Source organism: Phacochoerus africanus, chromosome 1 (assembly GCF_016906955.1).
Source record: "Phacochoerus africanus isolate WHEZ1 chromosome 1, ROS_Pafr_v1, whole genome shotgun sequence".
In the NCBI taxonomy this organism is placed as follows: Eukaryota; Metazoa; Chordata; class Mammalia; order Artiodactyla; family Suidae; genus Phacochoerus; species Phacochoerus africanus.
The window spans coordinates 252,338,126-252,364,993 of NC_062544.1; the positions used below are offsets into that span (position 1 = coordinate 252,338,126).

The window sequence follows — 26,868 nt, forward strand, 5'->3', positions numbered from 1 at the left end:
CACAGTGAAGCTTATAGAAAGAACACCATGTGAATGTGAAAACAACCATTTATAAATCAAGGATAGATGTTTGGAACAGATCCTTCCCACACAGTCCTCATAATAAACAAACCCTGACAACATCTTGATTTCATAATTCTAGAGTCCAGAACTGCAAAATATAAATTTGTTGTTTTTTATGCCATCCAATTTGTAATACAGTTTTGATACCTTAGCAAACTAATATGCATGGTATATTCTAACATTCAGATGATGATTGTACTCATCATTGAACTTCAAATTTAGATAATCAGTAAGATAGAGAGTAGTTTCAAAGCATGTCTCATATACACACAGAATTGAGAGTGAGAGATTAGGAAATTAGTTCATTGAGGAAGGGTGATAAGTTTGAAATCTGAAGGGTATACTGACACCATGGAATCTCAGACAACAGCTGGAGTTGCAGTCTTCGGGAAAAAATCAGTAGGTAAAAGTTTGACAAGATTTCTGTGTTACAGTCTTGAGGTTGAATTCTCCATTCTGTGTGATGACTCATATTTTGTTCTTAAAGCCCTTTAACTGATTGAATGAGCCCACACATATCTTTGAGGGCCATCTCCTTTATTTAAAGTCAATTGATTATAAATTTTAATCATATTTACAAAATACCTTCATGGCAACTTTTACATTAGTGTTTGATCAAACAATTAGGCAGCATAGACTGGCCAAGTCAACCTCTTTGGGTGAAATCTCAAGAGGGACCATTACTCAAAGTCACTCTTAGGTAATGCAAATTTTAGGTTGCCATTATTTAAACGATCTTAGTTCAATTATTAAATTTTCCAACTAATAAAAATTTCAAAACTAATCTAATATTAATGATTTAGGCACCAATTTGTAGATTAAGGAGTCATTATCATTTATCTTCCTGAAGAATAAACTCCTCTCGAATAAGAGTAAATCAGTTGTGGAATGTCTAAAGTCTAGAAATAAATCCAAACATGTTGGTCATTGTATTTAAAACAAAGGTGAGAGGAAAATGTAATTTTAAAAAATAGTAGAGGTAAATGTAAAATTCAGATAGGAAAATTATTCCTATACCTATATTATACTATACAAAAATATAAATTTTATCCAGGTGCATTTTTAATACAATTGTTGACGGCAGTATAAAAGAGCTTCTAGAATAATATTTTCCTGGCTTTACATGTGCATTCAATGAAATCACATTCATGATATTGAATGGTCAAATATATCTTAATCAGGGCACAGTAAGAAATTATTAATAATTAGACTATATAAAATCTTTTTTTTCTTCAAAGGACATCATTTGGAGAATAAAAAGGAAAACTGCATAAATATAAATATAAATCTATTTATATATAATATATCTATATATCTATAGATATATAGATATATAGATATACATATATATATAGAGAGAGAGTTTGGTTTTGTCTTTTTAGGGCTATACCCACAGCATATGGAAGTTCCCAGGCTATGGGTTGAAATGGACCTACAGCCGCCAGCCTATACCACAGCTCAGGGCAACATCAAATCCTTAACCTACTGAACAAGGCCAGGGATCAAGCCTATGTCCTCCTGGATACTAGTCAGGTTCATTCCCACTAAAGCACAACAGTAGCTCCCCCCCCACCCCCGTAGATTATATTTTAATACACGTAAGTAACAAAGGCTAGTATATAGAACATATAATATCAGCAAATAATTTAAAAAGACAACCCAATAGAAGAATCTGATAAATTCTTGAATAGAAGTATCATGAAGAGGATATCTACATGTCTATTCAGCATGTAAAAAAGTACTAAATTTCATAAATCATGGGGGCATGGAAATTAAAGTAAGATATGAAACTTCTAAACATACCCCAGCTTTCCCCCAATGTAAAAACAAACAAACAAGTGAAAAAACAAATAAACAAAAAAAACCTGATTATATTAAATGTTTAATTGTGGAGCAACTAGAATATCCATTTTTCCATTCAAAGTAAAAATTAATACAAATACTTTGTAAAATACTTTGTCAATCTGGTAAAACTGTACATAAGCCTTTTCTATAACTCAGAAATTCCACACCCAATAGTAATAAGGCTACAAACACATGTGGCAGAAATGTTTATCATGGCTTTATCGGTAATAGGCAATTACTAGAGAAAATACATAAAATTGATATACTCATTAAATGAACAAAAATCATACTGACAGGATGAACAATCCTAGACACCTAGACACTAAAAAGTGTCTAGTACATTTTAGTACTAGATGAAGTTTCTAGTACTAAATTTGATTTCATTTATGGAACAACACTGTTAGTAAGTTATAACCTCTAGGGTTCAGATCTAATTAGTCCAAGAATAAAGTCATTGCAGTACTGAGTTTGAGGGATTCCAAAACATTGTGACTGTATGTATTCTTAACTCTCGCGTCCCCTTCTTTTGGTTTCCCCCTAATCTTTACAAAATATCTCTTAAAATGTGCATCAGCTATGTCCTTAGCACTCAGCCTCCTTATCATCCATTATGATATTCTGCTGAAATAAACTGACATTTACCTTTGCAGAAGACCCATATGTTTTCCCCTAGAGATGCTGTATTCTCATAACCTTCTCCATAATTCTGTATTGGTTTCCAACACACCCACCCTTATGCTGCCATTCTAACATTATCAGTTATTAGAATAATTGTATTAATATAGCTTGCTATAGTTAAACACCATAACTTGGACTCTGTTTTCCTAGGGAAGCTATCATTTCCATTTCTATCAGCAAACCTGTTTTACATCAGTCCATTCTGTCATCATCTCATCTACAGAGGACAGTCACCACTTGACTATTGAGTGATGTCCCCACTCTCAATAGCACAGACCTGATACCTGCTTGCCTCTGTGAATGCTGTCTTCTTTGGGATTTCCTGAGGAATGTAATCAACTATTGAGTCTTCCAGCCATTTGACGACCCCATTTCCTCAAATTTGTAGTCTCTTTTTGACTGCTTATAACAACAATTCTATCATTTCTCATGCCTTTAAAAAATTGAGAGGAGCTTGGTGTTAATAGATATAAAAAATTGCCTTTGGAACTGATTAGAAATGAGATCATGCTGTGTAGCACTGGGAACTATGTCTAGTCACTTATGATGGAGCATGATAATGTGTGCAAACAGAATGTGTACATGTATGTGTTACTGGGTCACCATGCTGTACAGTAGAAAAAAAAATTGTGTTGGGGAAATAACTATTAAAGAAATTGAGATAAAATTGACAAATAACATTACATTAGTTTCAAGTGTACCACACAGTGAGTTGACAACTGTATGTATTGCAAAATGATCACTTCAATAATCTGGTTAATATACATCATTATACTTAGTCCCGTTTTTTTCCCTTGGGATGAGAACATTAATATGCACCCTTTCAGCAACTTTCAAATATGCAGTACACTGTTATTAACTATAGTTACCATGCTGTATATTACATCCCCATTATACCTTTCAGCAACTTTCAAATACGCAGTACACTGTTATTAACTATAGTTACCATGCTGTATATTACATCCCCATTATATTTATTCTATTACTGGAAGCATGTACCTATTATCTCATTCACCCGTTTTACCCACCCCTCATCATCTGCTGTTGGCAACCGCTAATCTGTTTTATCTATGAGCTTGTTTTTTATGTTGTTTTATATTACATATATGTGAAATCATATGGTCTTTCCCTTTTTTTTCTTTCTGACTTATTTTACATGGTATTAATTCATTCGTCTTGTCAGAAATAGCAAGATTTCCTTATTTTTCAAAGCTGAATAATATTCCATTGTGTGTTATGTAGGACATTTTCTTTATCAACTCTTCCATCAGTGGACACAAGATAGGGTTATTTCTCTATCTTGGCCATTGTAAATAATTTTTCAATAAACATGGAGGTGCATATTTTTTTTAAGATAATTTTCTTCAGGTTAATATCCAGAAGTGGAATTTCTGGGTCATATAATAGTTCTATTTGTAATTTTTTGAAGAACCCCCATACTGTTTTCCATAGTGGCTGTACCAATTTGCATACGTACCAAGAGTGAACAAGTGTTCCATTCTCTCCCTATTCTCACTGGCAATTGTAATTTCTTATCTTTTTTGTAATACTTATTTAACAGATGTGAGGTGATATCTCATTGTCTCCTTGTGGTTTTGATTTGCATTTTCCCCATGATTAATGATATTGAACACCTTTTCATGTACCTGTTGATCATCTACATGTCTTCTTTGGAAAATGTCTATTCAGATCTTCTGTCAATTTTTAATCAAATTATTTTTCTTTCTGTTCTTGAGTTGTGAGAACTCTTTACATATTTTGGATATTAACACTTTATTGGTCATATGATTTGCAAATATTTTCTCCCATTCATTAGATCACTTTTTCATTTTGTTGATGGTTTCCTTTGCTGTGCAGAAGCTTGTTTTAATGTCATTCCACTTACCGATTTTTCCTTTTGTTTCCTCTGATTTTGATGACACATCCAAAAAAATCATTTGGACGTATTGATGTCAAGGTGTTTTAATTACTATTAGGTTTATAATAAATTTGTAATTAGCAAGGGTGAGTATATGACCTTTGCTATGCTGAAGTACCTAACCTCTGTACCCACATTTTTGGGAGGTTTTATTAGAAATTCATCTTGAATTTTGGCAAGTCCTCTCTCTGCATCTATTAAGCCTGATGTTTACTTACTGATTTTATGCCTGGATAATCTATACCTTGATGAAAGTGGAATATTAAAGTCTCCTATAATTATTATATTGCTGCATATATAATTATTATACCACTTTAGGTCTGTCAGTATTTGCTCTATATATTTAGGTGCTCCTATGTTGAGTTCATAAATATTTACAAATGTTATAGCCTCCTATTGAATTGCTGATCACTATGTAATGCTATTTTTTATCTCTATTACAGTCTTCTCTCTATAGTCTATTTTGTCTTATATTAAATATAAATCTACTTCTACATCTATTTTGTCTAATATAAGCTTCAGACCCTCAGGTTGAATCTTTTTGTCAAGTAAATAGCTTCTTTCACAAAAAACTGAGAGTGTGTAAGCCTGCTGTCTATAAAATGCCCTAGGGTGGTAGCCTGCTGAGAACTTTGTCTCAAATAGTTAACCCTATGGGATCTAAGATCACAAGCCCTCTTGGTCACCAGAGCCATGCAATCAAGGGACATTCCTTGCATGGCAGCTGCAAAACCACAACCCTAGATATAAAATATGGGACACCAGACACATGTAAAATCTCCTCTCTAGGAGATATTGGACTTCTTGTGTGCCACAGTGGGAGGGCATGAAAATAGGGCCCATCATCCATAGTCTCTGGAAAGATTACCGTCATCCCTTAGATGTGTGTTTAATTAGAAGCCTACCTCTCAGGTTACATCTATGAAGATAAAATAATTGGCCTCTTTCACAGAAAGACTTGGGTCCTTGATTGATTGCCTCTTGCTCTGTCCCAAGGGTATAACTATTTAAGAATATTTCTGTCTTGGTTGTAGCCCTGTGTGACCCTTGAGTGTTTGCCCTGGTGACCACCAGAACCAGGCAATCTAGAAGTGTCTGTGGGGTGGCAGCCACAAAAATCTTTGTGCTGGGGGGAGGGTAAAACTTTCTGAGAGATACAAGTGAGCTGGAGTATGGCAGAGAACACCACAAAGATAACACTCCGCAGTTGAAACAAGGCAGCAGAAGAGCACAAAGATGGTGCCCAGCTTTCTCTACCATTAGAAAGTACACTAATTGTCCCCTAGATGTGTATTAAATTTGATGCCTACCCATAAGGTTGACACCTTAATATAAAAAAAATAATAAAAAAATAAGCTCCTTTACCTAAAGTCTGCATGCCTATGAATTTGTTGCCAAGGTCCCAGGGCCAGGTGAGTCTTGGCATATATGCCTTTTGAGAGTTGTTACTCAGTTTACTATGGCCTTATGGTTCTAGTGATTGCGGTTCTCCATTGGCTATCAAAGGTAATTCTTTTGGGGACTCATCTCTTAAGTAGAGGTCTTAAAAGTCGAGGTGCCAGAACTAGGATTCAAACTCGTGACTCATCAGGGAGAAGATACAGATTTAGAGCTCTTTTCCAGTTGTTTGTCACCTTGCCAAGAATAGGGTTTATGGCAAGATTGTATCTCAGCCTCTCCTACCTGCTTTGATGTGGGATTTTTTTCTCATTTGCCTGATGTGTAGAAGTCACTTTGCCTGTTTGTAGGAAATTTTTTTAGAGTAAATAGTTCTATATGTAGCTGAAAATGCAGTTTGTCCATGGGAGGAGGTATGTACAGGATTTCCTACATCATCATCTTGAAACAGAAATCTGGATACTTTAATTTTTGAAGGCTGAGCAAAGCTTGAAGTGTTGAAGGTTGTTGAAATAGAGAAACAGGGGCTATAGTAAGGGTCTGTAAAACTCAAGACTAATTATACTTACAGGGTTGCTTGGACTAATGTGTCCCACCGGAATTTGTATATTGAAACCTAATCCTCAATGTCATATTTGGAGATGAGACCTTTGGAAAATAATTAGATCATGAGTACTTAATAATGGAATTAGAATTACTGGTATACCTCGGAGATATTGCATGTTTGACACCAGACCACTGCAACAAAGCAGATATCACAATAAAGTGAGTCACATAAATTTTCTGGTTATCCAGTACACATAAATATTATGTTTATACTATATTGTAGTCTGCTAGATGTGCAGTAGCATTATATCTTACATGCCTCAAAAAATACTTTATTCCTAAAAAATATTAACCATTTTCTGAGCCTTCAGAGAATAATAATATTGTTTCAATTGTAAAATCAAAGATCACTGATCACGGAGTACCATAACAAATATAATAATAATAAAATTTGAAATATTATGAAAATTAATAAACTATGGCACAGAGACATGAAGTGAGCAAATGATGTTGGAAAAAATGGCACCAATAGAATTGCTGGACACAGAATTTCCACAAACTTTCAATTTATAAAAAATTCAGTATCTGTGAAGCTCAATAAAATGAAGCACAATAAAATAAGATAGTCAAGGAAAAATATCAGAGAGCTTGCTTCCTCTCTCTGCTCTCTGTCTTGTGCAGTCATGGGAAGGAAGATGACCAACTGCAAACCAGAAAGAGAGTTCTCACCAGAACATAGCCATGGTCAATACCCTGATCTCAAACTTTCAAAACTCTAGAATTGTGATAATTTCTGTTGTTTAAGCCAGGTATATAGTTTTTATAGTATCTGAACTGATTAAAACAAATGCGTATTAGCACTAATTTATCACTGGATACTAAGTTCCTATGGTATGTTATACCTACTAGAAGCTTGAGATAAAATGTTAGAAAAACAGCAAGAAACAACAAGATAAACCAATCCAGTAATTAACCAAGCAGACAACCAAATGAAAAACCTACAAATTTAAACAATAATTCTTCTACTTATGAAAGCTGCAATTTAACAGTACAAAATCAACACTGAATAATCATAGAAATGAAAATTTCTAGTGTAATATATCTTCAAAAATGAAGCACATTATCAGTAGAAAAACATGACAGAAGGCAATGTAATGTGCAGAAAAAACCCAGTGGATACTGATATGGCTAGGATGCAGAGGAGAGTTCCTTGTGGTAACATAAATAAATAAATAAATAAATAAATAAATAAATAAATAAAGCTGAGGCAGAATACAAAATTAGAGAAATGAGAACACCTTAAAAGATTTTACTTAATAAAAATTTTATGTTGATTTGCAATTTCACAAATTACCCTGATAACATCTTGTCAAAGTAGCAGTAAAAGTTACACTCTCCTTCAGCAATGGCAAATAATATGTAGAAAAATAATTTAAATTATCAAATAAGGCTGTGGTATGAATAATATAAATAACTACAGTGAACATTAAGATAAAGGAAACATAAGTTTGATGACCTCTTACAAAAACCAATGGCATTATCTGAAATTCAAGGTTTTGGATCAAAGATTTTGAAAGTATTTTCCAAAATTTTATATTTTAGGCTAAGACTAATTTCTCCCTCTTTTTTGAGATATCATCTACATACAATGAAATGCAAAAGTCTTAAGCATAGAACTAAAGGAATTTTTAAATACATAAAATTTTAATCACATTAAAAGTAATGTTATAGAATATTTCTACCGTTTTTTCCAGCAAATAACCTGGAGAACTAAGTGTAACTCTGACATCTGTTAGTATAAATAGGCCTTGCCTGTTATTGAGTTTCATATAAATGGCATCCAGAATATACCTTTCATTCATGACTTTCTTCTTTCTCCCACAAGAATAGCTTTGAGGATAGCAGAGTTGCCTTGTGGCATAACAGGTTAAGGATCTGGCATTTTCACTGAAGCAATCTAGGTCACTGCTGTGGCACAGGTTTGATCCCTGGCCCAGGAATTCCAAATACTGCAGACATGCCAAAAAAGGTTTTGCTACACATATGAATAATTGGATATTTTTTATTGCTTTAAAGTGTTCTTTTGTGTATATACTACAAAGTTTATTCATTCTCTTCTTGGAGGACACTTGAATTGTTTCCTCTGTGGGTTATTCGGTATAAATATTTACTGAACATTCTTGAACAAGTCATTTTTATAGGCATGATACACATTTCTCATATAAAAATATAGAATCACTGCATTGTAGTGAAAGTATATAGTTATCTATAATGAATATTACCAAATAATTTCCAACTTAAATGCACAATTTTACAATTACACTATTATAAATGAAAATCTAGTCACTGAATATTCTCAATAACATGTATTTCCTTAGTTGTAGGCATTTTAGTCAATGTATATGTATATCTCATTGTGATTCTAATTTGAACTGAGTAATAATGCAGAACAACTTTTCTTATGTTTATTGGTGACTTAATTATCTGTTCTTTGAAGTGCCTGTTCAAATACTTTGCCAGTTTTATTTATTTATTTATTTTTTTAATTATCTTTTGGTATCTTTTATTTTTTTTTTGTTTTTTTGCTATTTCTTGGGCCGCTCCCATGGCATATGGAGGTTCCCAGGCTAGGGGTCTAATGGGAGCTGTAGCCACCAGCCTATGCCAGAGCCACAGCAACGCAGGATGCGAGCTGCGTCTGCAACCTACACCACAGCTCACTGGCAATGCCGGATCGTTAACCCACTGAGCAAGGGCAGGGACCGAACCCACAACCTCATGGTTCCTAGTCGGATTCGTCAACCACTGCGCCACGACAGGAACTCCCCTTTGCCAGTTTTAAATTGTTTTGACTTCTTTCTATAGATCTATAAGAGCTATAATATTGCATGGATCAATTTTGCTTGGAATTTATCAGCTCTTTTTATTTTTAGTAAAATATGACTATATCTACTTTTCTTAGCCTTTATAGTCTCCAAAACGGAGAAAGAGAAAGTGACATAAATATGCAGTGTTTTTCATATGTAGATGTAAAAAAAAAATTCCTCATAAGTATCAATTTAACTAGAGAGTATAAGCTTTGCTGTTTTATTTTTAAAAACATTCACTTCAAAATATTTTAGCAAGTCCCCACTGTAGCTTGGTGGGCTAAGGATCTGACTGCAGAAACTCAGATCTTTGCAGAGGTGTAGGTTCCATATCCGATGCAGTGAGTTAAAGGATCTGGCAATGCTCCAGCTTCAACATAGTTTCACTCACTGGCCTGGGAACTTCCATATGCCATGAGTGCAGCAATAATTATATATATAATATACATATGTATGTATATGTAAATATATTTGTCTTTTTGAGAGTTTGTCTATTTCAGGGTAGGTGATTTAATTTCTAATTATTTTAGTATTTTTGTTTTTTTAATTGTTTTCTAGTTTTATTTTTCTTTCATAGCTTGTATACTCTGTTATGATTTCAATCTTTCAAAATTTGTTGAAATTGGTTCCCTAACACTATATAGAATCTATCTGGTTGTATTTCCCATTTGCATTTGAAAACAGTTTCTATTATTCAGTCATTTTAGTGTTCTATAACAGACAATTAGACTATACCGGAGGACTATTTATAATGCAGTTAGCTGTAACATAGAACACACATAGGAGAGAAACAGACGATCACATTATAAACCATAATCATGCCACTGTAGTTGAGGAGGATTAATTTTAGAAATACAAAACTTCATGTCTTTTTAAAATAACTTTCAATGTATAGTTTTCTCAGTCAGGATCCCATTATTTTGAAATGTTCTCATTCTCATGGAGATGAGTTTTATATACATAACAATGTTAGTCAAACAGTTACTATGTAAGACATACTCAATCTTGTTTATCTCATATTGGTTGTATGCCATATTCTTCATCTCAGTCTCATCTAGGCCCTCCTCACTATTTTGCAGCCATTGCTTATTACCACAATCATCTCATGATAACATCCATATGGCTTCTACAATTTGATGACATTTAAGTAGGGCAATTTACTCTGCAATATCTAACTGCAGTTTTGTTGTAACACAAAATATCTTTCCTTTATATTCAAAGCAAGAAACCAATGAAAAGTTTTTTCTCAAGGAAATTAAAAGAAAAAACTATGATTTTTTCCCCAGCCAATAAAACATAGAGACAAATTAAAATTTCGTTTTAATATACTAATACAATATTTAAAATATTGTGTTGGAGACTACTATCAAATGTTCAAATATTTTTGTAAGTTTAGCAAAATTGACTGGTATTTTGACTATATTACTTTCATAATTAGATTTTCCTCTATTTATTGAAATATTACCATTGTAATTCTCATGTGATGGTACAAATGTACTCATTCACTTACTCATCAAGTACTCATTATGTACAAAGCATCCAAATAAGCACATTTATTAGCAGTTACTGACTTATAACCAGGGAAGTTAAATTATATTCAAACACAATGTGCAATGCGCGCTGCTCTGGTAAATGAGTGAAACAACATACAGCAATGAAAGTTTCTTGAACTTTTTATTACTAAAGTAATTCTCTGTTACAAAGTATCCACAAACTTAGCATCATAAAACATCAAAAGTTTACTGCTTCAGAGTTTCTTTACATTAAGACCTCAAGAACAGCTTGGATTGATTGTTCTGGCTCAGGATCTCTCCTAGATTTCAGTTAAGGTATCAACCAGGGCTGTAGTTATCTGACAATCTGAATAAAACTGAAGAAGCAGCTCTTCCTGAGATGGCTTAATCACTTGGTTGTTGGCTGCCTGCCTCAGTTTTTCATAGTAATTAGCAGGAATTTTCATTTCCTCATGAAGTGAACTCTTCTTAGGACTGCTTCATTTTCCTTTTGACATGGCAGCTGACATCACTCTGGATGAGTGCTCTAAGAGACAGCAATGTCTTTTAGGATTTAGCCTTAGACATCACATAACGTCATCTATGCCATAATATGTTATGCATAGAAACCAACTCTGATATAATGGAGAAAGGAGATAAAATAAGAACACGAAAACTAGGAAATAGTATAGTACCATCATCCTGGTGGCTATCTTTTATGAACTTATCATTCTTACTTATAAATATGATCCTCTTATAAATATGATCCTCCAATTCTCTTGTCCCAAAGAATTCCATGACTTTTCAAGTTTCAATGATTAAATCCAAATTATTTTGTAAGATATAAAAGGCCATTCTTGATCAGGACCCTTTATAAAGAGTCCCATTTCCTGCTCCTTCAATGGCTACCCAAGTTCCTACTTCACCACCTCTCCAGTTGCTTGCCAAAATGATGACAATTAGATATTTTTTCATATAACATAATAATTTTCTGGCATGTATTTGATAGAGATGTAACCACTTTTTTTTATATGAACTCATTTAATTCTCAGAAAATCTTTATGATATTTGTACTATTATTATCTTCATTTAAAGGTGGAAAGAATAACAATTAATGGTTAGGTTCACCTAGCTAGTAAGTATTAGAAGAAAACTGAGTTTAAATAAATTATGTTTAGCTGGATTTTTATTCACCTAATCATCCCATTTTGTCCTATTCATAAGCCATTCCTTATTTCTGGAATGATCATGTGAGTCTCTCCACTAGGAAAGCTCTAATAACTCAGATATATTCTATTCATTTACTCATCAAAATTCAACATAAATCGTGATCCCCAAATACAGGCTTATGTTCTCTTTATATTATGTCCCTCTGAATTTTATGAATATCTAATTGATTTATTGAAATTTTTCTTACTAGTAAGGTTAACTATAAGATTATAAGTTGCTTTCATTTATTTATGAGATGAAACATACATCATTGATAAATATTTATTGAATAACTAGAATTATTGTTGGAGGAATTGACAATGAGTTGGTATTATTAGAGTGATAGTACAAGAAAATATTGAGATATAAATCAGTAACATATGTATGGAAACAAAAAAGCACTTGAAATAATAATTCTACTAATAATAGATAATATGTTTTGAATGCTTACAAGTAATATACATAGGTCCAAACAATTTTCAAATAATCATTTCTTATTTTCCCTCACATTTTATGGAATACACAGTGTTACTTTCATTATTATACAAATGATAAAATTGAGAGACATATATATATATAATAATCTAGAGCCCTGGTAGAAATGGTTCTGAAACTAGGACTCTAAATCAGTCTATGCTTAGACTGATTTGACAAACTTTACTAGCATTTTGTCCTAGACCTCATTTCATGGATAATAGGAGACCATGTAAGGCATTTTTAACATGGGAGCAATATATTTAAATGGTATATTAATTTTGCTGTGAAGAATGGACTGAATTAAGAATCTTGAGGCACAGGAAGGGTATAGTTTATAAGTCATAAACTTTGTATTTTTTTATTAATATGTATTATAAGAAAAGGCCATCTTGGAGTTCCCGTCATGGCATAGTGGTTAACGAATCTGACTAGGAACCATGAGGTTGCGGGTTCGATCCCTGCCCTTGCTCAGTGGGTTAAAGATCCGGCGTTGCCAGTGAGCTGTGGTGTAGGTTGCAGACGTGGCTCGGATCCCGCGTTGCTGTGGCTCTGGCATAGGCTGGCAGCTACAGCTCCGATTAGACCTCTAGCCTGGGAACCTCCATATGCCTTGGGAGCTGCCCAAGAAATGGCAAAAAGACAAAAAAAAAAATCTTAAATTCTGTTTCTCAATGGACTTATTTTTCACTGTTCTATAAATAAAGAAGCATAAAATAAATGTAATAGACTGAACTATAAAACAATACTACTACTTCATCTAGTCCAAACAAGTTAAGAAAATTGAGCCCAGATCTTGTTTGGGATTGACAGCTTTAATGACAAAGCCCTCATAAGGAGAACCTATTTTTCTCTCCTAGTGTATTTCTCCCAATTAAAACACCATGAGTCATTAGTAATAAACTTTTTGCTATAGAAAGAAAAGTGTAATTTCCAGATCTATGCAAATATGGAATAATCAAGAAAAACTGGTATTTAAAAATATCTCCTATGATTAATTAATACCCTGTCAATTTAGATATCATTATTCAGACTGAAAAATAAGTATGGGTCCACATAAGTTATGTACCTTCATGGAAAGTAAATAGGTGATCTTCATATGTTTTGTTTTACTTTTGTTTTTAGCCCTAGGGCACTATTTATCATATTGAGTTTCTAAATTTTAAAAGATTTTAAAATTGTTGTTATTATCCCTATACTTTCCAGAGTAGAGAAGACAATTTTGCATTTCATTTATTTAAGTATAAAATATCTCAAATCCATCATGTTAAAAATTGCAGTGCAATGTCAGGTAAGGAATATCTTAATAATTTTCTAACATATCTTCTAGCAACCCATTTATTATAATAATGAATCTTATGCAGGAAAACTCAAATCCCAAGTGTAGACAAGATTAAATCTGCTTTCTCTTCTCTCTTAAGATGCAGAAAATGAAAGTCATTAGTGACATTTGAACTCCTAGGCTGTCCCTCATTTCTAAGTTATTTGTTAGTCATACTAAAAAATCCTATGCCATAAAAGTAAGTCTTTTACAAGATTCATGGACTTTGCTATGATCCCATTACCTTTCAGACTTTTTTCAATGTGGTTCACATCAATTGTGACGCAAAATCATCATGGAATAACCTCGGTTCATGGGAAGCGAATGGGTAGTCTCTGTTAAGTGTCCCCACATAACTGACTATACAATAGTCATGGCTCGTTTCAACACTGAGGTCAGATGTTGAGTCTGAATAGAGATGAAATTCGATTACATAACTTTGAGGGAAAATCAAATTCCTCTAGCTGGAAGTAATAATATCTTCTTCATCAGTGCTCTCACAGTTATTTATCTGCTTAGTTTCTATGGTGCTTCCCACTTACCACCTTCTGTTTTAGTTATTCATAAACATATTTTCACACAAATTTCTTGAGATCAGGATATTTTGTCTTATTTATCTTTACAATGCACTGAGTACCTAGAAAGCATAATTACCAAAAACATGTTTATAACTCAACCAACTTTGTTAAACATGTAAGTGAATGTTTTATTGAAATGATATTTTGCTATTAGATATAGAAAGAGGATAATTTCAAATAATACATATAGCATTTTTGCTTAAAATAAAATTATTGTTTTACAAGTTGAATCAGTCAGGGATCAATGAGAGAAACAATCACAGGAGATACATGTTAAGAGAGTCATTGCAAGGAACTGATATTTCCATGTGAGAATAAGCAAGATAAGTCCACATCAGGAATCACAGGTAGGACTCTGACAGAAGCTGGAGTTAATATCCACAGAGAGAAATTCTTCTTCATGGAAGTCTTAATTCTGCTTTTAAGGCATTTGAGCTAACTGAATCAGACCCGTCCAAATTACCTAGGATAATCTTTCTTAAAGTCAACTGAGGAGGAAGTTTAAATCAACACAGAGAAATACCGATGTGTTTTTCATTGAATAACTGGAGATTAAACTTAGCCAAGTTGATACATAACATTGACTATTACACAGGTTGATGAAAGTGACAGCGTTCATTTCAAATAGCACAAGCTGATTAGGAAGTGCAAATCAGTTATTTGACTGACATGACTGCTTAGAATACAAAGTCATATATAGAACTATCAAATAAATATTTCTTCCACCTATCCTGGGTTACCTAAACTCTAAGTTTTCTTTTCTCCAAGACTTCCATGTCTGCCCAAGACTTCTAACAACAACTGCAAGTTGAGAGTTCCATAGAGCTATCCTTTACTTTGGAGGAATGTGTTGTTGAGATCTGCTTTTCTCTTAAGAATATATGCTATCAGCCAATTTCCCACTTGATCCCCTACCTGTAATGATATCCAGCTGGAAGCTCCTAATGTCCTAAGACTACTTGGACATGTGAACAATGAAATTTTTCCTGATGCCTCAGGGTGTCTCCAAGTTTCATTTTGAAACTTTTAGTGACATGTTTCTAATTATGCAATATTGAAAATTCCTGTTTGTCAATAAGGTCTTCTTTGACTTAACTTTTCTATTTTTGAAAACTTTGTAAACTGTCTTCCTCAACTATGGACATATTGCTGTCTAAACATTTTGATTTTTTCAGCCTTCGCAGCCTTTAAATAGGATCAAGTGACTACAAATCTTATAATTCTTTTCTACTAGGAATTGACTAGACAGTTTTTATAGCAGAATACAAGTTGTAATAGAAGTTGAGCAAGAGTACTATTCCTTTCTCTACAATAATGAAAAGGGTAGAATTTGCACAATAATCAACAAAGTATGTCAGCAAACGAGCATTACAATAGTCCTTAATTCTATACTATCCCAACAAATTTTTCAGACCCAGTCATTAACATCACACATAAGATAAAAAATATTCACTACTGAGGTCTGTGTAAGCCTGGTGCCTTAGAAAATGATGGACCTGCAAATAATTATTTTCTCTGCTCCTTTCTGTATATATTCACAGGTATTATTCAATATACTACTTTGACTTTATTTATTATTCAGTATTTGAAAAGACTTTAAAAATTCCAAAGCTTGGGTCTGCTTTAATATACCACACATTATCGTCTTAGGTGAAAGGTCATAGCATGTGATAGTTTTTTAAAATATTCTGGGTATTGTGTTTGTCTAACCTTTCATAATTGACATTTTCCTATTTGACCCCAGTGGGAAATTGCGTTTCCTTCCTTTATACAATGATATACCTGGAATTAATGTGCTTTGTCAATGATGGAACTGTGTTGTTGGTGATCAGTGTTTGTGAACATAGCAGCATTAAGAAATCAGTTTTTGCATAATGCCACTTTATTTCTGGGTGAAGTAGTACAGAAATATAGGGAATGATAAACTGGCATTGTTTATGAAAACATATGATTTCATCTTATAGGAGGTGATGATTATATTGAACAAAATTACCCAATACATAATTTAGACTTTAGTTAAGAAAGGAAATAATACATTCATATTAAGACAGTATGTTGTTAGAGATACAAGGTAATTTTAAGACAAAGAAGTATGTATCCCATGTTCCTTTATAAGAAAGACAAATAAGCAAAAACTTTTCTGTTTTTGTTTCCATGGTATTAATTTTAAAATCCTTTGTCTTTCTTGACTCTCACCAATAAAATTCCAGTGTTTGGAGCACACAGTTCTACTCCCTCTATTAACAATAGATATACAAATAAATCTATAAAAAATTAAATGTAAGAAAATAATCTGTATTATGCTACTGGTACTATTGCAGAAAATGCAGGCAATGTTTATTATAATTTTACTTGTTATGATGAAATGGCAAATGGCAACTTTCATAAAAATATCAATATTCTCCATTTTAGTGTGAACATATGCAATCTGCTATTTTCTATTGTTTTTTTATTTTAGAAAAAGAAAAAAATTAATCAAATCAAACCTTGAATGGAAGAAAATATATAAAATATTTTAAAATAATGACAAATGGCACATAATAATACTGAAGAACACATCCAATTAAGCTATCCTTTCAAATTACAGAAATGTTTAAACAAAACACAAAATATAGTTATATCCTGTTGTTGTTATATTGTTCTCCAGGACTTGCATTTTCATCTTATTTATGATTTCTTTCAAAAATAGACGTCTGATGGGTTAAATATTTCTTTTCTGTTGTTCATACTTTAAGTATTACATCAAAGGAACTTAGTATTACATCAAATTTACCAAGGTTTTCTCCTAGGCATTTTACTTTAGCCTTTACATGTCAATGCCTCATCAAGATTTAATTAATTTCTGTAAATAGCTTCTATTGTCAAGATATATTTCTGTCTGTAATAACTCTAGTTGTTTCAGCACCATTTGTTGAAAAGATTTTTATTCTCTCACTGAATTATATCAGCAAATTTGTCAAAGTCAAATTACCACATATGCATGGATCTAATTTTGAAGTCTATTATTTCATTAAGCTATATATCTACTATTAAAATAAGCCTTGAAATCAGGAGTTACTATTGTGGCTCAGTGGTTAAGGAACCCAACTGGCATCCATGAGCACATGTATTCAAACCCTGACCTCGCTCAGTGGGTTAAGGATCCGGCTTTGCTATGAGCTATGGTGTAGTTCCCAGATGCAGCTCAGATCCCTTGTTGCTGTGGCTGTGGCGTATGCTGGCAGCTACAGCTCAAATTGGACCCCAAGGCTGGGAACCTCCATATGCCACGGAAGTAGCCATAAAAAGATAAAAATGCAAAAATAAATAAATAAATAAAACAAGCCTTGAAATCAAATAATGACATTTTACATCTTTTTCTTCATCAGTGTTGTTTCAACTATTATAAGTTACTTACATTTTCATAAACGTTTTTGAGTCAGTATCAATTTCTATCTGCCCCTGATAGAATATGATTGGAAATATGTTGAATCAACAAATCAACTGCAAAAAATTGATATCTTAATCATATTTTGTCTTCTCTCCTTTAAAAATATTGTATTTCTATTAATTTTGAACCTCTTAATTTTATTTTAATTTTTGTATGAAATTAATCAGACACAACTGTGATTTATTATGTTTTCTTTCTTTTACAAATTCTTCAAAAGTCAGAGAACACTAGAAATTTAGAAAATTCTAAATAATCATTATGACAATATTTTGTCTGAATTTTAAGATAATTCTCTCTAAATATGAGTCATATTTACTTCTTTTGGTTAATTTTTCAAGTTTTTGAAGTATAGTTGATTTACAATGTTGTGATTATTTCTTCTGTACAACGGTGATTCAGTTATACACATACACATAATTTTATTTTGAATTTTGTAGATTTAGTATTTTCTTCAACATATTTTGGACATTATTAAACATTATTAATTTTAGAACTTCATGGGAGTTCCCATTGTGGCTCAGTGGTAACGAACACAACTAGTGTCCATGGGGATGCAGACTGGATCCCTGGCCTCATTCAGTGGACTAAGGATCCGATGTTGCTGTGAGCTGTGGTGTAGGTCACAGATGTGGCTAAGATCCTGCATGGCTGTGGCTGTGATGTAGGCTTGCAGCTGCAGCTCTGACTCAACTTCTAGCCTGGGAACTTCCATAAGCCATAGGTATGACCCTGAAGGAAAAAAAAAAAAAAAAGAGAGAAAAAAAAGAACTTAACGTTCCAAACTTCTATTATTTATTTATATTTTAATTAATTTTATTAAATTGTCCTTGTATCCTGTGATCATGCAAATTTAAAACATAGTTCATAGCATTTTATTGAAGGATTTTTGGATTTTTTTTCTACACCCAAAATTATATGACTTGTGATAAAACATGTTTTATTTTTTCCACTCCATAAGTACTTTATTTCTCATTTTTGTCTTATTGCAATGGAAAGGAAACCACAATTTTTTTTTTTTGTCTTTCTAGGGCTGAACCTGCAGCACATGGAGGTTCTCAGGCTAGGGATCTAATCGGAGCTGTAGCCGCCAGCCTACGCCAGAGCCACAGCAATGCCAGATCTAAGCCGTGTCTGCAACCTACACCACAGCTCATGGCAACGCTGGATCCTTAGCCCACTGAGCATGACCAGGGATTGAACCTGCAACCTCATGGTTCCTACTCAGATTCGTTAACCACTGATCCACGATGGGAACTACTGAATTCCACAAAATTTTGAATAGAAGTGAAGCGAGTGGAAATATATGGCAGCACTATCTTAGAGGGAACATTCAAGCCATTTCTTAAAAATATGCTATGTAAACTAGGCATATTTAATAACTTTATTGGGATGAGGAAGATTTTATTTTTTCTAATTGTATTGTGCTTTTGGCATAATGTCTAATGACCTTTTGTTTAATTCAAGTTTAAGAAGGTTTTATTCTGTATTTTCTTCCAAAAGTTATAGTTCTAGCTTTTACACATAGGTTTATAATACATTTTACATGAATTTTATGTATGGTATGAGATGTATAAAATATTTTTGTATGTGGCTATATAATGATTAAATGTATTTCTTTACAAGACTACCATTTGTTTTTCCTTTCATGTTCTTTTTACATTTGTCCAAAATCAGTTGATTATATTCTGAGAATATATTTCTGGACTTTTAATTGTGATCCATATATCTGCATGTCTATCTTTATATCAGTACAAAATAGTATTGATTATGTAGTTTTATACTTTATAGTGAGTTTTGAAATCAGGAAGTCTACCAATTGTGTGTGAAAAAATTATCCTTCTGATATTTTGATAAGGATTTCATTGAACATATGTATCAAAAGGGGGAGAATTTCATCTTAGTATTATTTAGTTTTCTAGTTCATGAACATGGAATATCTCTCCATTTATTTAGAACTTTAAGTTATCTTAGTGATATTTTATAATTTTTAGGATACTAGTCTTATACATCTTTTCTTAAATTTATTCCTCAGTATTTTATTCTTTTTGATGCTGTTATGACTAGAATTCATTTCTTAAGTTAATTTTTGGATATTTTTTTATTGACAGTACATGAAAATAGAATTTTTACATATTCATCTTGTATGAAGTAACATCACTGAATCTTTCTAGTAGTTCTGCTATGGTATATCTTAAAGTTTGCTTCATTTGATTAAGTTGTCTGTATAATGGCATTTTTACTTCTGGCTTCCCAATACAGATGCCTTTTAATTCTTTCTTTTCCTTTTTACTTCTCCCTCCATTCCTCTCATCAATCCCATTGGCTATAGCCTCCTATATAATGTTGAAGAGAAGTTATAAGCACAGTCATCCTTGAATACCTCATCTTAGGTGACAAGCATTCCATCTTTACCTCTAGTATAATGTTACCTGTAAAACCTTCATAAATGTCCACTCTAAGTTTGACAATTCTAAAATTGTCCTTTGAATTCTTTTCTTGTTGAGAATTTTTCTTAAGAGTAGTTTTAGGTACACAGCTAAACTGTTGGACAAGTACAGAGATTTCCCATTACCCCCCTATACACATGCATAATCTCCCTCAATATCAACATTCTCCAATAGAGTCGTATAATTGCTACAAGAGATCAGCCTACATTGACTCATCATTATCACCTAGAATTCTTTGCTTACACTATGGTTCACTCTTGGTATTGTACCCTCTATGAATTTGAGCAAATGTATAATGCATGCACCCACTATTATAGTGTCACACAGAATAGCTTCACTGCACTAAAAATCCTCCGGTTCTACCTATTTAGCCCTCCTTAAAACTTAATCCCTGGATTTTACTGTTTCCATAGTTTTGCCTTTTTTAGAATGTCATCTGGCTGGTATCATATGTCTGTAGCCTTTTTCAGAATGGCTTCTTTCATTTAATAATATGCATTTAAGATTCCCCCATCTTTTCAGGGCTTGATAGTTGTTTTTTTTTTTTCTTTTTCTTCTTTTTTTTTATTTTAGTGGTCAATAATACTCCACTGTTCAGTTGCACCACCATTTATTTATCCATTTACCTAATAAAGGACATCGTGGTTCTAAAACACTCCAAGTTTTAGAAATCTTCCTTAAAGCTACTATAGTCATCTGTGTGCAGGTTTTCATGTAGATGTAAAAAAAAAAAAAAAATACCAAGGAACAAGATTCCTGGGTTGCATAGTAAGAATATTTTAATTTTGTAAGAAACCGCCAAATTATCTTCCACAGTAGCTGTGTACAATTTTGCATTCTCACTAGCAATGAATGATAGTTTTTGTGCTCTACATCTTGGTAGCATTATGGATTTTGGCCATTCTGACAGTTTTTGGAGGGATAGTGGGAGGGGATTATTTTTATATTGTATACTATTATGATTTTCTTCATTGATTTTTAGAAGTATACCAACCCTTCATTCTTATGAAAAATTATATTTTTCCATGCTGTATAATGAATTTTACAGGTTGTTGAAATAATTTAATATTCCTTTGTTCAGGATATTTACCTCTATAATCAGGAGAAACATGAATTTGTGATTTTGTTATTATTTTCTTTTTTTCCCTGTGTTTCTTTATCTGACTTTGACATCAGAGTAATAATTGTTTCCTAAAAGTGTTTATAAATTATTTATTTTCCTCTTATTTTCTTTCTGTATTGCCCATTATTTCTACTTTAAATATCAGATATAATTCATATGTGAATACATTTGGGCTTGACATCTCTTTGTGGAAATTCTCTAATTACTAGTGCATTTTTAATTTGTAATGGTTCTGTTTATATTTTCTATTTCTTGTTGATTCACTTTTAGTTATTTGTTTCTATAAACTTTTCCATCTCCTTTAATTTTTCTAATTTATTAGCAAATAGTTGTTAATGTATATCATTATAATCATTGTAATTTCTATAGAATGATTATAATGTCATTTATTTCCTTAATGTGTACATTTCAATCTTTTCTCTTTTTCTTTTTAAGTTTAATTATATGTGATATTTTTCAAAAAACAACTTTTGGTTTTATTGATTTTTCCCATTTATTTGATTTCTATTATAATGTTTCAAAATTTTAATTGTGTTAGAGTATTTCAGGTGCATAACAAGGCAATTCAGTTATATATATATATATATATATATATATATATATATATATATATATATATAATTTTCAGGTTATTTTCCATTATAGGTTACTAAAAGATATTGAATATAGTTCCCTGTTCTATACAGTAGGTCCTTGTTTATCTATTTTATATATAGTTGTATTTATCTTTTAATATCAAATTCAAATTCCTAATTTGTCTCTCTTTGCCCCTCCTTTCCCCTTTGGTAACTGTAAGTTTGTTTTCTAAGTCTGTGAGTCTATTTCTCTGTTGTAAATAAGGACATTTGTATCATTTTTTTTAGATTCTACATATAAGTGATATTATAAGATATTTGTCTTTCTCTGGCTTACTTCACTTACTATGATAATTACAATCTTTATTATTTCCTTTCTTGTGTATCCTTTGGATAGTTTCCTAGGGTGGAATTTTTGGTTAGTGAATTTAGATCTTTCCTATATTTTAAAAAGTGCTGAAAATTAAAGTTTCCCTGTAAGTACTATGTTGGCTGTATTTCATGAATCTTAATACATTGTGTTTTCATTTTCCTTTAAATTTTTTCTATGTTCCTTCTTTGTGATTGCTTTTTTGAACCATGGTTTACTTAGAATGGTTACTTATTTTTCCCTTGAATGTGTGTGTGCATTTTCCTAATTCTATAATGCTGTTAATTTCTGACTTCTGTTTTGATCAAAAAACATATTTTGTTTGAATTCCATCTTTTGTAATTTACCAAGACTTACTTTATGGTAGAGCATGTTTTATTCTGGAGAATGTTCCATGTGCCCTTGAAAAGGATATGCATTCTCTTATTGGAGGAGTATTCCATTGACATCATTGAGGTCAGGTTGGTAAATTGTCCTGTGCAAGTATTCTGTATCCTTGCTTCTTTTCTGACAAGATTCTATCTATTATTGAGAGTGAAGAATTGAGAACTCCATACTATTTTTGAATTATCTATTTTCCTTTTGGTTCTTTTATTGTGTATTTCATATAAAACCTGGAGGCATTTTGTTATGTACATACATGGTTATAATGATTATTTATATTTGATGTATTGGTAATTTTATCATTATAAAATTTGTCTAATAACATATTTTGTCTTAAAGTTAATTTTATCTCATATTAGTAAAGCCATTTGAGTCCTCGTTTCTACTCTTTTGAATGAATTATTTTTTTCTACCTCCTTTCTTTCAAACTATTTTTAGCTTTGAATCCAATATATGTCAGTTTTAGACAACATAAATTTGGATCTTGGGAGATTTTTTTTTTAATTATTACTCAGCCTGTCTGACAATCTTGGGCCTTTCCTTAGACTGTTAATACATTTATAACTCAAATTATTAATATTATATAATCTATGTCATTTTCCTATTTGCTTTCTATATGATTGAAAGCTCTTTTTTTTTTTCCTCTCCTGTCTACTTTTATGTTAAGTAGATATTTTGTGGTGTACCGACTCAATTCTTCTGCTTTATTTTTTAAATCATTATTGAGTTATATTGTCTTGGCTGTTTTACTAATTATAATACACATCATAATTTATACAATTTTCTTAAGAGTAAGACAAAATTTATTCAATAAATTATAGAAACTGCTACAGCTCTAGTATATATAAACTAGTTTTACAGAAGTTTTTTTTTTTTAATTTTAAACTTCAAACATATTATTCTTCCATCTTTTGGGGTTGCATATTTACTCAAGAACTCTTTGGCCATTATCTTTTGATTGTTTAATCTTGAAATGCCTTTTTGAGTGTGTGTATGTCTTTGTGTATGTATTATACTCTACTTGGAATTCATTGAATTCCCTGGATTTATATGGTTACAATTTTCATCAATTTTGTACTTTTTTTGCAATTTTTTCTCAAATATTTGTTATTCTCTTTCCTGGAATTCAGATCATATACATATGTACTACAAATGTGATGGTTAAGTTTATATATTAACTTGACTGGTCATGGAGTGCCCAGATTAAACATTATTCCTGGATGTTTCTGTGAGAGTGTCTCTGAATAAGATTAACATTTGAATCAGTTGACTCAAAAAAGTAAATTACCTCCCCTAATGTAGGTGTGCATAAGCCAATTCACCAAGTGCCTGAATACAGGCATACTTGATTTTATTGTGCTTGGCAAATATTACATTTTTTATGAATTCAAGGTTTGTGGCAATCCTGTTTAGCAAATCCACGCCATTTTTCCAACAGCACTTGCTCACTTTCTGTCTCTGTGTCATATTTTGGTAATTCTCACAATATTTCAAACTTTTTAATCATTATTACATTTGTTAAGATGAACTGTGATCGGTAATTTTAGTAATGTTACTATTGTAATTATTTTTGGATGCCACGAACTGCATGGATAGAACTGATAAATATTGTATGTGTTCTGAATGCCCCACCAACTGGCTGTTCCATAGCCTCACTCCTTCTTCTCAGGCCTTTCTATTTGCTGAGATACTACAATATTGAAATTAGGCCAATTAAAGCTCTACATTTGCCTCTAAGTATTCAAGTGAAAGGAAGAGTCAAACATCTCTCACTATTAATCAAAAGCTAGAAATGATTATGTTTAGTGTGGCAGCAACTCAAAATCCAAGGTAGGCTCAAAGGTAGGCCTCATATAAAACAGACAGCCAAGATATAAATGCAAATAAAAAGTTACTGCAGAAAATTAAAAGTGCTGTTCCAGTGAACACATGGATGATAAAAGAGTGAAACAGCCATATTGCTGCTATGGAGAAAGTTTTAGTGATCTGGATAGGAGAAAACCAGCCATAATCTTTTCTTACACAAAAGCCTAATTCAGAGCAAAGCCCAACTCTCTTCAATCTTATGAAGGCTGAAAAAGGTAAAGAAGCTGCAGAAGAAAAATTTGAAGTTAGCAGGGGTTGGCTTATGAGGTTTAATGTAAGAAAACATTTCCATAACATTAACAAGAGTTTGAAAGACGTTGATTTCAGCCTTCATTGATGCTTTTCAGGGTTTCAAAACTGCAAAGGAGAAAATAACCACAGTGGAAAAATAACTGCAAATGTGATGAAAATAGCAACAGAACCAGATTTAAAGTGGAGCCTGACAATGTGACATAATTGCTGCAATCTCATGAAAAAATTTAATGGATGAGGAATTGCTTTTTATGAATGCACAAAGAGGGTATTTTCTTGAGTTAGGATCTACTCCTAGTATAGATGTTGTAAGATTGTTAAAATGACAACAAAGTATGTAGAATATTATGTAAACTTAGTTGATAAAGCCATAACAGATTTGAAAGGATTCACTCCAATTTTTAAGAGTTCTACTGTGCATAAATGCTATCATATAGAATTGGGTGCTAAGGAGAAGTAGTGAGAGGATGATTGAATCGATATGGCAAACTTCGTTCTTTTATTATTTTATTTTATTTTTTGTCTTTTTAGGGTCACACCCACGGCATATGAAGGTTCCCATGATAGGGGTCTAATCGTAGCTGCAGCTGCAGGCCTACACCACAGCCACAGCAATATGGGATCTGAGCTGTGTCTGCGACCTACACCACAACTCTCAGCAATGCTGGATCCTTAACCCACTGAGGAAGGCCAGGGATTGAACCCACAATCTCATGGTTCCTAGTCAGATTATTTTCCAATGCACCATGACAGGAATTCCCCATTGTTTTATTTTAAGAAATTGCCACAGATACCTCAATTTTCAGCAACCAGCAACATCAAGGCAAGACCCCCATTAATAAAAATACTAAGACCTCTGAAGGCTCAGATAATAGCATGTTTTGCAGTAAAGTATTTTGAAATTAAAGTATGTACATTTTTTAGTCAGAATGCTATTCCACACTTAAAAGACTGAAATGCATTGTAAGCATAACTTTTATATATACTGGAAAACCAAAATAAAAAAACAAATCATGAGACTTGCTTTATTGAGATCTTTATTGGTGTAATTTGAAACCAAGCTCAACTTATCTGTGAGGTATGCCTGTAGGGGAAAAAAAGCAGATAAAGGAGACATTTGGTCTCCTTTCCCCATCTTACTAATTGAGCTAGGACATCTCATTCATCTTTTTTGACATTCGGACTAGGATTTACACCACTGGCTCCCTGCTTTAAGACTCTCAGACTAGAACTTAATTATGCTACCAGTTTTCCTGGGTCTCTAGCATGCCGATGACAATTAATGAGTCTTCACAGCCTCCACAATCAAATGAGCCACTTATTGAAAGTCTCATGAAAATATATACTTATATATCTTTGAATATATATAATATTCTACAGTTTTGTTTCTTTGGAGAGCCCTGAGAAATATAACACACTATCTCATATTGTTGAGTACTGCTTGTCTTATTTAGTGTCTCTATTCTCTGTGCCTCAGTTCTGATAGTTTGTTGTATCTTTAAGTTATTGGTGTTTTATCCAGAAATATTTGATCTGATATCAACAGTACAGTGAAACTTTTGGTTATTGTCACTCTCATCTCAATATGTTATATTTGGATTTTTTTCTGCTTTATATATATTGTTTTCCAGCTGAGATTATTTATAATTGTTCTTTAGAATTTGTTGCCTGCTAACTCCATCATCTCTGTCATTTCTGATTCTGTTTCTATTGGTTGATTTTCTTCTGATTATAGTTTAATTATTTTCCTATTTCTTTAAATGTCTAATTTTTGATTTGGTAATGGACACTGTGATAATATATTTGACCATTTTTACTTTTTTTTCTTCAAGCAAGCATTTATAGTTTCTTACACATCAGTTTCTGATTTTGAGATTTAGTTTATAATTTATTAGAGTAGTTAATAGTATTCTTTAGGACTAATTTAGATGTGAATCTTAGTTTCAATTCTTATGCTATCTTCACTGAACACCTTGGGTGCTCGGTATTCATTCAAACATCTGCTGGTTGGAGCTTAATTTTTTTTTTCAT

The 26,868-nt window shown here is 32.3% G+C and overlaps 1 protein-coding gene across 1 annotated transcript in view; it reads left to right on the forward strand.

Annotated features, from left to right (window-relative positions):
- Positions 1–414: 414 nt before the first annotated feature.
- Positions 415–26,868, forward strand: part of LOC125111312 (uncharacterized) — a 35,482-nt gene continuing 9,028 nt past the window's right edge. The window contains exon 1 of the mRNA XM_047753240.1: positions 415–466. Coding sequence (XP_047609196.1) covers positions 415–466 — 52 coding nt within the window. The remainder of the gene's footprint in view (positions 467–26,868) is intronic.